The following is a 12,539-nucleotide window of genomic DNA, read 5'->3' as shown; positions in this document are numbered from 1 at the left end:
CTGACTTGAGTGAGTGTGGGATTGACTGAGGAATGTGATTAAATGTCTGGAAATGTTTTAACCCCTCCCTCTATGGTGGTCAGGGAGAGATGTCTTTGTATCTCATGAAATGACTGGACTGCCCCCTCAAATGTCTTATTTTGGTAGAGCCTGCGAGGATGGCTTTTCATTCTGCTTCCCCTCAGCCTCCTTGCCTGCAGACAATGTGGGCTTTCCCACAGCCCAAGATGTCAGCAGGCCGCGAGCAGCCCTTCCTGGGACTGTGCTCTCAGCTGCTGGCTTGGGCCTCCAATTGTTCTCATGAGAACAATGGGCACTCTCTTTGGCTGGGAAGGGGAGTTCATGAAAGGAGCATTTCTTTGGATGCTTGAGAGCTTTGTGGCAACCCCGCCTGTGTGAGATGAACTACAGTTTCTTCCTGCTTTGAGTGGGTGTTCCCCGGTTCTGAATGGACTCCTTGTGAACACAGCACACCGGGAAATGCGGGTTGGCGAAGGAAGGCATCTTTGGGGGTGGGCTATCAGAATGGCATTTGCCCAGACTCATCAACTCACATACTTATTGAAAATATAGGCTTATATGTTTTTTAAAAAATTACTGACAAGGACTGAAAGAGAGCGTGACACTGTGGAATAGATGATGTCAAGGCTTGGAACTGAAGGACTGATTTTGAGAATTTTTTTAGTGGCTGTAACTGTAATATGCTCCCCCTTATTTTTTGGGGGGGGGAAGATTAATTTTTTTATTTTTGGTGGGAACAGTTAACATCAGATAAAATGCTTCATAGCTCAGACGAGGAGGGCACTGACTGAGCTGGATAAGTGTGTTCAGAATGTGATCCTGTGGCTTTGGTCTTTGTGGCAGGAGCCATGTGCTGGTTTGAGGTTTGCATGTCTAACAGTTGGACCAATGATTATGTCTTGTGGGTATGGCTCTGCTTTACTTAGCAAGCAGAGGCCCCTTGTACTCAATTCCCCCATGGTTCTTCACTGCAGGTAGAGACATAGGCCTGGCCTCTGACCTCAAGCTAGAGGCTCTTCCTGTTGACTTGTGCTACTTCCCTGCAGCACAGCTATGTGACTGCCCATGCTTATCATTCACAGAAGGCCACAGACCAGATCTGTCTCATTGTCCATGGCACAGACACAGGATAACCGTTAGCGTGAGTTAGCACCAAGGCTCAGACTGCATCAGAGGGACCATCTCCTGTTTCCCTGAGCAGAGGACACATAGCCTACAACAAGGAGGCCTTGACCACCTCATGTGGGAGTGCCTCCAGGGTGTTGTCTATAGTACCCAGCCACAGATGGCTGCAGGTTGGCCCCCTTCTGCAGCTTGGCTGAGGTGTGAGGGAGCTGAAAGGAGCTAATGACTAGATCTGAGGGAAGGCAGGAACCTTGCTAGGGCAGGCCTCTGCAGGTCCAAGCAGTGGGGTGTCACGGGGCAGCAGTCTGTACCGCTTTGAAATGGATCACTGAGAAGACCCCCGGCACATCTTTGAGGGAACACAGGGAAGGGCCCAGCCCACACCCCAAGGGCTGATGTGTCCAGAGTTGTTGGTTGGAAGGTGCCACTGCAAAGGCCAGAAGGGCCCTCCAAAAGATTTGTAGTGTGAGGGAATGCACAGCAGATTAGTTTCTCGATTTGTTCCCTCTTTGCTAGCCATCATCAACTGAAAGTGCTTGCCTATCTATCTAGAGTCTTTGCTTGCTGTTTCTAAGTCCTGCAACTCCTGCATGGATAAGACATCTTCTTTTGGGCCCTGAATGATAAAGCTTGTGTTTTCTTGGTTTCAGAAAACCAATTATAATTAATTTGGCCCTAGCAAGAACCTAAATCTTCAGTTTTGTTTTTCAGCTATGCTTAACTGACTGGCTCAGACTATAGTGGAAAGCTGCTTTTTGATGAGGACTAAATAATGGTAGCTCCTCTGTCCATTTGCTCTTTCTCCAGTTGTGGAATGGTACTGGCTGGGGGTGTGAGACTTTGCTTGTGTTTCATGGTGTTTAGTGCCTATAGGTGCAGTATCTTTATTTATTTATTTATTTTTATTTATTTATTTATTTTTGAGACAGAATCTCACTCTGTTCCCCGGGCTATAGTGCCGTGGCGTAAGCCTAGCTCACAGCAACCTCAAACTCCTGGGCTCAGGTGATCCTTCTGCCTCAGCCTCCCGAGTAGCTGGGACTACAGGCATGCGCCACCATGCCTGGCTAATTTTTTTGTATATATTTTAGTTGTTTGGCTAATTTCTTTCTATTTTTAGTAGAGATGGGGTCTCGCTCTTGCTCAGGCTGGTCTTGAACTCCTGAGCTCAAACGATCCGCCCGCCTCAGCCTCCCAGAGTGCTAGGATTACAGGCATGAGCCACCACGCCCGGCCCAGGTGCAGTATCTTTATTAAACCAAGTGCTTGACTGTCTACTCTGTGCAAGAGGGTACCAGCACAGCAGCTGGAGGGAGTGTCCCAGAACTGAAGAGGAAGCTAGTTGCTAGTCTTCTGGTAGTACAGACTGAGGAGTGACCAAAACCTTCAATTTGGCAGTTCCCTGGTCTTTGGTCATGACGATTCCTTATGAGCATCACTGGGTAGGTAGTCTTTAGAACTCTTCAGGGTCCTGCCCAGGTTTTGTGGTTTTGATTCTTAATGTTTTTGGATGCACTTTATGGGTTGGAATTTCTGAAGGTGGGTATATGGTTGTTCAAGATCTTGTTTTCTGCAGCGTTCAAGATCTTATTTTCCTTAGTGTTGGGCTTGCCTTCTGTCTCAGAAGTACATCCTCTCCAAGCGTTGCTGAAACTGGAAAGCTTTCTGGCCTTCTGGGTGGCCTGTGAGCTGGAGCTCATGATCTCCTCGAATCAGGCTGCCCCCTGCAGTTTATGCCCCTTGCAGTTTCTGTCTCTTACAGATATACCCACTAACTGCCTGAAGGCTCCTTTCTAAGACAGCAACTATTGAGGTCAGCAGGCCTTGCTTCCCATAGCTTTAAGGCAGTGTTAGTGTTTGGTGATGGGGGGGTCTAGTGACCTGAAAACCGGGAGGAGTTCCATGGCTGGGACTAGCTTGTCACCCTAAACACATGTGCCTCTGCTGCTGAGCATCTCACACCAAGCCCTGAGTCCTGCCTCTTGCCTGCCCTTCCTTGCCTGGCAGCCCTTAGAGGGTTAGTTGTACACGGTTATGGTACAGCTAGGGTAGAAATTTTTATACTGGATAAACCGAGGACTCCAAGGATAGTCAAGATCCCATGTATAAATAAATATGCCAAGATCCTAGTGCACCTATTTTAGACTGAAGAGGTAAATGCTGGTCTTTGGGCAGCACGTCCTCCCCTTCCCCAATGCCCCTCAGAGTTTTCATCCATTCCTGGCAGAAAAGTCTTGACAGACAAGCAACTCCCTGAGGGTTCCTAGCCTCGGCCTTATTCCCCTATAGGATCCTGGCTTCCCCTTGGCTGTAGCTTCCCCACTTACCTTAGGTGCTCAGCTTTGAGATATGAATAGGGAGACAAGACTTCACTGTACACTGAGTCTAAGGCCAGCTGGGAAGGACTGGGGAGTGGTGCCTACACATGTCTTGGGCCCATTTGTGCAGCAGTCTTACGTAGTTCACTGGGTCTTCTCACAGCCCATAGGAGCTGATGGGACCCAGCATTGGTGGAGAGTCCATCAGGTGCCTGGCCCATAATCATACAAAGATGGGATTGTTTCCTCCATCTTAGAGATGAGGACATTGGGGCTAAGGTCAAGCCTCAGCCTGCCTGGGAGCTGGGATGAGAAGACAAGGCTTCTCATCTGGTTGGCTATTGTTACAGGGATGAGTCCTGGCTTGTCATGGGGGCTGCATCTGTCAGAAGGAACTTTCATATCCCACTTCACTCTTAGGCCCTAAGAGAAGAGAGGTGGCCCAGGGCCTGTAAGATTTGAAAGCTGGCCAGGCGTGGTGGCTCATGCCTGTAATCCTAGCATTCTAGGAGGCTGAGGCGGGCGGATCCTTTGAGCTCAGGAGTTCGAGACCAGCCTGAGCAAGAGCGAGACCCTGCCTCTACTAAAAAATAGAAAGAAATTAGCTGGACAGCTAAAAATATATAGAAAAAATTAGCCGGGCATGATGGCACAGCACATGCCTGTAGTCCCAGCTACTTGGGAGGCTGAGGCAGTAGGATTGCTTGAGCCCAGGAGTTTGAGGTTGCTGTGAGCTAGGCTGACGCCGTGGCACTCTCTAGCCCCAGACAACAGAGTGAGACTCTGTCTCAAAAAAAAAAAAAAGAAAAGAAAAGAAAAAAGATTTGAAAGCTGAGAGGCAGGGAGTAAGCTAGAGTTCCCATGGGTTGAGGGGCTCCTGCTTTGTTAGGGTAGAGCAGGTGTTTCATCTTTGAGCACCTCTGCAGTGAGCCAGGCCCTGAGCCGAGTGCCTTTGGGAGGGAGAGACTGTGGACACTGCCAGCCCTTCAGGCGTGTTCAAACTTCCCGGGTCAGGGGCTTTCCCCAAATGACCTTGAAAATGCAGAGATGTGAGTATGCTTGTGACTTGGCCAGGTTCCTTGTGGAAATTAAGTTTGTTTTGCTTCCTGTGGCCCTTCTATTAAAATAAATCATTGCCACTCAAAGAGTTGCTTGGGCTTGACTTTACCATTACCAAGACACCTGGAGGTGCAGGAGTTTAAGAGTGTTGAGGTTAGTACCTTTCCTTCCTGTCTGAGGAGTACTCATGACCCTGAGGGGACAGCCTGCTTTGGGGCTGTAGATTCAGGTTGGTCACCTGTCCTGCAGCCGGTTCACGGCCAGGGCTTCAGGACGTTGGGGAGCTAGAATCTGCAGAGGGGAAAGCAAGTATAAACTGGAGAGGCTTGGCTCTGTTTCTCTGACATGGCTTGCCTCAAAGCCATGGGTAAACTTTACATGGCTATAAAGCTATGCGTAGGCAATAGTGAAAGAATTTGTTTTCAGTAATCAAAATAAAGCTACCAGTTCTCAACTTCCATTTCTCAATTTGAATTTGAGGATTATAACTTAATTTGGTAAAACCTGGGATTTTCTTTAACGTTAGTTATTTATGATACATGATATTAACAGGTTATAATGTTAGTTGGCATAGTTAAAATAAGTGTATGGCTTCCAAGGCTGGCTGTGTGGGAGCCTTGATCATAGAGGGGCTTGGGTTTGTTCTGTAGGAAATGTCTGAGGGCAGAACTTTGGCTGTTGGGGTCAACAGCATAGGAAGTGAGTCAGGCTGGGAAGCTTTGAGGAGGTGGGCCCTTCTCTGTTTTTTATTTTATTAATATTTGTAGACCCTTAGTGAGTGGCTCAGAGAGCAATCAGGAAAGAGTTATTCCAATAATAACTCCTAATAACACCACTTGTCTTCTCATGGGTTTTTGCTGGAGGTGAAAAACTTGTTTAAACCAGTTTAAAGGGGAGAAAGTATATAGTGTCTGATAAAAGTTGCTACTTGGACACCTGGGTCCTGCTGGGTGGGAGTATCAGGTACAAGCCTGGGGTCTCCTTCCTAATCACTCGGGTACTTTGGCTTTTGGCAGGAGGAAGCTCAGGGGACTAGAGCCACTGGGGAGCCCAGCAGTCATGGTTTTAGCCTTCCTGCCACAAGGAGGGAAGCATTTTAGTATCCCTCTGCTGATAAGCAGTGGCCATGAAGGGCAAGGGCTGAAGCTGGTAATGAGATGTGCTGTCTGTTGGCCCGTGTGTCCCTGGACTTGGTATTGGCTAGTGGATCTGAGAGTACCTTCAGACAGACCACCTGTGGTTGCCACCTTTCTTGCATCGGGGACAGGAGTAGGTTTTTTTCCAAAGGTAAGAGGAACCACAGATGGACCTGGGCAAGAACAAATCTTATTTCCTTTTTGTCAGCTGATGGTGGAAGTTTCTATGGCAGCATTCCCTTGAATGCTCTGAGTATATCACCTGTTATGTCCCTGTGGAAAAGGATTTACACACTGAAAGAAGTCTGGGAGGTGCTATTGGGTGGAATAAGGGGATGAGCTCCTTAGGCCTGCTTCTGTGCCTGGGCTCTCCAAGGGTAGAAGAGAGCGCTATACAGTTCTCATACTTGGTTAACTATAGAATCTCTCTTTTAGAGAGACCAGAGTTCCTTGATATTCGTTTGGTAAACACTATTCTAGAATAGTTGATTCTAGTCCCCTTACCCTGGACACCACAGTTTTTCTTGAGGTTTGAGAAGCAGGGTTAATTAAGACATTAGATACAGCTGGCTTTATTTGTACACACAGATATGCTCCCTACACTTGAATGTAACGTGATGATTGTAAAGTGAGTCCTCCAGGGCATTGAGCCCTCCCTTGTACCCAGACCTGCATGCTTCTCCACTTTCCAGACAGGAAAGACACTCCAGACCAGGCATATGACCTGAGCAAAGGCATGGTGTTGGCGGAGGGCAGTGGGAGAAGTCTGAGGTGAAACTGGGGAGAAATGCTGAGGGCTGGGATGAGAAACTGTGACTTGATTCTTTAGGTAGAGTGAATAGGTGGCAGGGTGTGTCACTGTTATAAAAATCCACAATGTTCTTGAGCTCCATGGCAACAGTTCTCTGGCATGAGATGTGCTTGAGTGCCAGTACCACTGTCTCCCCAGTGTGTGGCCTTGGGTAAATTATTTGCCTACCAATCTATCCCATCTCGTAGCCCCAGTCTTTTGTGACAGATAAATGAGGTAAGTTGTGCCTTTCTAGGGGCAAGGAATTGGCTTCCCCAACAGGAATTCTGAATTATACCTTAAGCCTATCACACAATTCAGGCTGAGCCAATGGTTAACTGTTGTGATCATTCTCAGGTTATGCAGTGACAATAGCAATTGTAATTCATGCTTGTGTCTCCTCTAGGTATCAGCGGCAGGAAAGGAGGCTTTGCCATCTTGGCTGCACTGGGATCCACAGAGCCACACCCTGGAGGGCCTCCCCCTCGACACTGATAAGGGTGTGCATTACATCTCAGTGAGTGCTGCACAGCTAGGGGCCAATGGGAGCCATGTCCCCCAGACCTCCAGTGTGTTCTCCATCGAGGTTTACCCTGAAGACCACAGTGAGCCACAGTCTGTGCGGGCAGCCTCACCAGACCCTGGTGAGCTGGTGTCATCTGCCTGTGCTGCTGATGAGCCTGTGACTGTCTTGACAGTGATTCTGGATGCCGACCTCACCAAGATGACCCCAAAGCAAAGGATCGACCTCCTGCACAGGATGCGGAGCTTCTCAGAAGTGGAACTTCACAACATGAAGTTGGTGCCTGTGGTGAATAATAGACTGTTTGACATGTCAGCCTTCATGGCTGGCCCAGGAAATGCAAAAAAGGTGGTAGAGAATGGGGCCTTGCTCTCCTGGAAGCTGGGCTGCTCCCTGAACCAGAACAGTGTGCCTGATATTCGTGGTGTGGAGGCCCCTGCCAAGGAGGGTGCTATGTCTGCCCAGCTTGGCTACCCTGTGGTGGGTTGGCACATTGCCAATAAGAAACCTCCTCTCCCTAAACGCATCCGGAGGCAGATCCATGCCACACCCACACCTGTGACTGCCATTGGACCCCCAACCACGGCCATCCAGGAGCCACCATCCAGGATTGTGCCCACCCCAACATCTCCAGCCATTGCTCCTCCAACAGAGACTATGGCTCCTCCAGTCAGGGATCCCGTTCCTGGGAAGCCCACGGTCACCATTCGGACTCGAGGCGCCATTATTCAGACCCCAACCCTAGGCCCCATCCAGCCCACACGTGTGGCAGAAGCTGGCACCACAATTCCTGGCCAGATTCGCCCAACGGTGACCATTCCTGGCTATGTGGAGCCCACTGCAGTTGCTACCCCTCCCACAACTACCACCAAGAAGCCACGAGTATCCACGCCAAAACCAGCAACGCCTTCAACTGACTCCTCAACCACCACGACTCGCAGGCCAACCAAGAAACCTCGGACACCCCGACCAGTGCCCCGGGTCACCACCAAAGCTCCCATCACCAGACTGGAAACTGCCTCACCGCCTACACGCATCCGTACCACCACCAGTGGAGTGCCCCGAGGTGGAGAACCCAACCAGCGCCCAGAGCTCAAGAACCACATTGACAGGGTGGATGCCTGGGTTGGCACGTACTTTGAGGTGAAGATCCCATCAGACACTTTCTATGACAATGAGGACACCACCACTGACAAGCTAAAGCTGACCCTGAAGCTGCGGGAGCAGCAGTTGGTAGGCGAGAAGTCCTGGGTACAGTTCAACAGCAACAGCCAGCTCATGTATGGCCTGCCTGACAGCAGCCACGTGGGCAAACATGAGTATTTCATGCATGCCACAGACAAGGGGGGCCTATCAGCTGTGGATGCCTTCGAGATCCATGTCCACAGGCGCCCTCAAGGGGATAAGGCTCCTGCGAAGTTCAAGGCCAAATTTATGGGTGACCCAGCGCCAGTGGTCAATGACATCCACAAGAAGATTGCTTTGGTGAAGAAGCTGGCCTTTGCCTTTGGAGACCGAAATTGCAGCACCATCACCCTGCAGAATATCACCCGGGGCTCCATCGTGGTGGAATGGACCAATAACACATTGCCCCTGGAGCCCTGCCCCAAGGAGCAGATCATGGGGTTGAGCCGGCGGATTGCTGAAGATGATGGGAAACCTCGGCCCACCTTCTCCAATGCCCTGGAGCCTGACTTTAAGGCCATGAGCATTGCTGTGACGGGTTCTGGCAGTTGTCGGCACCTACAGTTTATCCCTGTGGCACCGCCCAGGAGGGTGCCCTCAGAGGCGCCACCCACAGAGGTGCCAGACAGGGACCCTGAGAAGAGCAGTGAGGATGATGTCTACCTACACACAGTCATTCCAGCTGTGGTGGTCGCAGCCATCCTGCTTATTGCCGGCATCATTGCCATGATCTGCTATCGCAAGAAGCGGAAGGGAAAGCTTACCCTTGAGGACCAGGCCACCTTCATCAAGAAGGGGGTGCCTATCATCTTTGCGGATGAACTGGATGACTCCAAGCCCCCACCCTCCTCCAGCATGCCACTCATTCTGCAGGAGGAGAAGGCTCCTTTGCCCCCTCCTGAGTATCCCAACCAGAGTGTGCCCGAGACCACCCCTCTGAACCAGGACACCGTGGGAGAGTACACGCCCCTGCGGGATGAGGATCCCAATGCACCTCCCTACCAGCCCCCACCACCCTTCACAGCCCCCATGGAGGGCAAGGGCTCCCGTCCCAAGAACATGACCCCATACCGGTCACCCCCTCCCTATGTCCCTCCTTAACCCACAAGCGCCTGGGTGGAGGCAGGGGTAGGGCAGGGGCCTGGAGACAACACAGTGTTGTCTGTGGAGACCAGTGGCCTGCAGACCATTGCCCACTGGGAGCCGACACCTGACCTAGCACACACTGACACACGGGGCCTAGACAAGCCCGCCCTCTCTGGTCCTCCCAAACCCCAAAGCAGCTGGAGAGACTTTGGGGACTTTTTTATTTTTATTTTTTTGCCTAACAGCTTTTTGTTTGTTCATAGAAAATTCTTCGCTGCGTTTTTGATGGCTGGCTCTGAAAGCACTGTTTGAGTAGAGGTAGATAGAGGGAGCGAGGAACCGTGAATGAACTCGCAGGCAGTGCTGGGCGGCCCCCCAGCTCTCTGCGTTTTGCCTTTAACACTAACTGTACTGTTTTTTCTATTCACGTGTGTCTAGCTGCAGGATGTAACATGGAAAACAGTAGCTAAAGATTAAATTCAAAGGACTTTCAGAAGTTAAGGTTAAGTTTTTACATTTAATCTGCTGTTTACCTAAACTTGTATGTATAATTTTAGGGTGGGTATGGGGAATTGCTTTGCTAAAAATAAGCTCCCAGGGTGTTTCAAACTTAGAGAAGACCAAGGGACAGTATTTTTTATCAAAGGAATCCTATTTTTTCACACTATGTCAACTTGGTTGCTCTGATACCCCAGCGCCTGAATTGGGGGCCTCCTGGCCCTGGCTCAGGGGGCCAGGGCCCTGGTGCTGGGTTTGCTCTCCCACTGTTGCCAGGGGCTGGAAGCTGGAGGGGCCTCTTGGGCCACAGACATCCCCACCTCCACCCCATGTACACTAGTAGCCCACCACCAAGGGGTCTTCATTTCCATGGAAAAGGACTCCAAGAGTCAGCGGTGGCTGTGGCCCCCAACTTAGGTGCTCCGGGGTGGGCCAGCTGCTCGTGGGGGCGCCTTGGAGGTCGAGGGACTCGACCACATCCACCTCTTTTTTTTTTTTTACCCTTCCTCTGTGTCCCGCCCCCCCAAAAGGAATATCATGGTTTTTGAAACACTCAGTGGGGGACATTTTGGTGAAGATGCAATATTTTTATGTCATGTGATGCTCTTTCCTCACTTGACCTTGGCCGCTTTGTCCCAACAGTCCACAGCCCCACTCCGACTCACCCCATCCCTTTTCTCTGGCGCTCCAGTCCCAGGCCTTGGGCCTGAATGACTGGAAAAGGTCTGGTGGCAGGGGGAGGAGTGCCAGCAATAGTTCATAGTAAAAATCTGTGGGCTCTCAAAGCTAATTTTTTACTAAAGTTTTTATACAGCCTCAAATTGTTTTATTAAAAAAAAAAGATTAAAAATGGTGACGCTTACAGCAGTTTGTACAAGCTCTTAGTGTTGATTCCATGGAACTGATGGCTTTGCTCATTTTGATCCCCTCCCCCCCTTTTCCTAACAGTTTAAATTCTGGAATTACACTGGGGCTTCTTTTGCCTTTTTTAGCAGAACATCCGTCCGTCCATCTGCATCTCTGTCCCATGACTCAGGGGCACCCACTCTGCTTTGATTCTCCTCCTTTGGAAGAAACCATTTTGAGCATGACTTTTCAATTGATGTCTGAGAGTTATTTTGGGTACCTTTTAGGGAGGAATGCCTTTCGCAATAATGTATCCCTTCCCTGATCGAGGGTGGGTGGGTGGACCCAGGCTCTCTTTGTACACGGAGCAGCTACTTCTAAGCCATATCTGTTTTGCAGAGTATTTGTGTGTGCTGCCTCAGGAGGGGAGGAATGGCAGGAGGGGAGGGGTCTCCACCCTACTGTTCTCCAGAGGGAGTTTCTCCTTGCGCCTTCTTCCACAGGGCCCAGCCCCTCTCCCCTGTCCCAGCTCCCAGCAGGGTACTCTGGAGTGAGTAGTGCCGCTGTGAGAGGAGCCTATAGATGAGGGCTCAGTGGACTGCTAGTGACTGGGCTCATGCTTCCAAGCCATGGCCCAAACTGGAGTTTCCCTGATGCCCCAGAGACAGGAGCACGAGTGGGATCTGACCTGGTGAGATCATTTCTAATGACCACCTCAAAAAATAAGCAATTCCCAATGTTCCAGGTGAGGGTTTTGAAAGGCCTTCCAAATGGCTCCGTTGCTCCTAGCAACCCCACCATTGGGCACTGCCACACAGAGACGTGGCTGGCCCAGAATGGCCTGTTGCCATAGCAACTGGAGGCGATGGGGCAGTGAACAGAATAACAACAGCAACAATGCCTTTGCAGGCAGCCTCCTCCCCTGAGCGCTGGGCTGGTGATGGCCACTGGACTCTGAGATGGAGAGCCAATCTCACATTCAAGTGTTCACCAACCACTGACGTGTTTTTATTTCCTTCTATATGATTTTAAGATGTGTTTTCTGCGTTCTGTATAGAAACATATCAAACTAAATAAAAGCAGTGTCTTTATTACAACGTCACTGCCTCTGAGCATCTATTTCCCTGGCCCCTGGACAGTTTCTTGGACATGAATGGCGAGGGGCTCATGTGACAGAAGTGGGGACTCAGCCAGGCCCACTCAGAGGTGGCTTGATGGCCTCTGCACAAGGTGTGCCATTTCTGTGCTGGGAGGGCTGTGTGTGTGCTCCAGAAGCTCTGCCAACATGTAAACCCCGCCCCCTCAGCACCTCTTCTGCTTGTGAGCCAGCTAAGACAGATCTTCTTGATCCTCAATTTCCTCATCTGTAAGGGGTGAGTGGTGGCAGAGAAGCCAATGAGACTGGGTGTGAAGGAGGATGTGGGAAAGTTTCTGTCACAGGCTTTCTATCCCAGAGTGGGTCAGCACCTGCACTTTCTGGCCAGGCTGGGTCTCTGTGAAGATGGGGGCTTAGGGATGTCCCTGCCTGCAACTGCACCTCACCTCCTTTCCCCATTGCCTTGTGGGCTTGGACTGGCCAGTCTCCCAGGTAGTCTCAAGGCAGGTTTGGCATTGGTCTTGGGGTGAGGAGAAGGGGAGAAAGGTTTCTGGCCAGGCTGCTCTGCTCTGGTTGGCCTGTAGTTCTGGACTCTAAGTGCTTGGTCTGGGGTGGACAGGCCAGCTGGGTAGGCTGAGCATGACTCAGTGCCCAGGAAGGAACAGATGGGTTGTCCTGGGACACTGCTTGGGTGTGTGAGGTAGAAGATGCAACAGCTGTGTCTTAAGAGGCAGGATCAAGCCATTGGTCACGGAACAACTGGTGTCTCTTCTGGGCTCACCTCTACCCCCACCAGCTCCTTACCACCACCACCCCCCTGCAACTCCCAGGCTGCCCCTCTGCTCAGAACCATCAA

The 12,539-nt window shown here is 50.6% G+C and overlaps 1 protein-coding gene across 2 annotated transcripts in view; it reads left to right on the top strand.

Annotated features, from left to right (window-relative positions):
• The window catches only part of DAG1 (dystroglycan 1), a 60,873-nt gene extending 49,189 nt beyond the window's left edge, over positions 1 to 11,684 (top strand). For both annotated transcript variants that reach the window (XM_045530232.1, XM_045530231.1), the window contains exon 3: positions 6,856 to 11,684. In XM_045530232.1, coding sequence (XP_045386188.1) covers positions 6,856 to 9,258 — 2,403 coding nt within the window. In that variant the 3' untranslated portion in view covers positions 9,259 to 11,684. The remainder of the gene's footprint in view (positions 1 to 6,855) is intronic.
• The last annotated feature ends 855 nt before the right edge of the window (positions 11,685 to 12,539 follow it).

The sequence above is a fragment of the Lemur catta genome, chromosome 18 (assembly GCF_020740605.2).
Source record: "Lemur catta isolate mLemCat1 chromosome 18, mLemCat1.pri, whole genome shotgun sequence".
Taxonomy (NCBI): Eukaryota; Metazoa; Chordata; class Mammalia; order Primates; family Lemuridae; genus Lemur; species Lemur catta.
The sequence above is the reverse complement of the archived record's forward strand: the minus strand, read 5'-3'. Positions and strand labels throughout refer to the sequence as shown.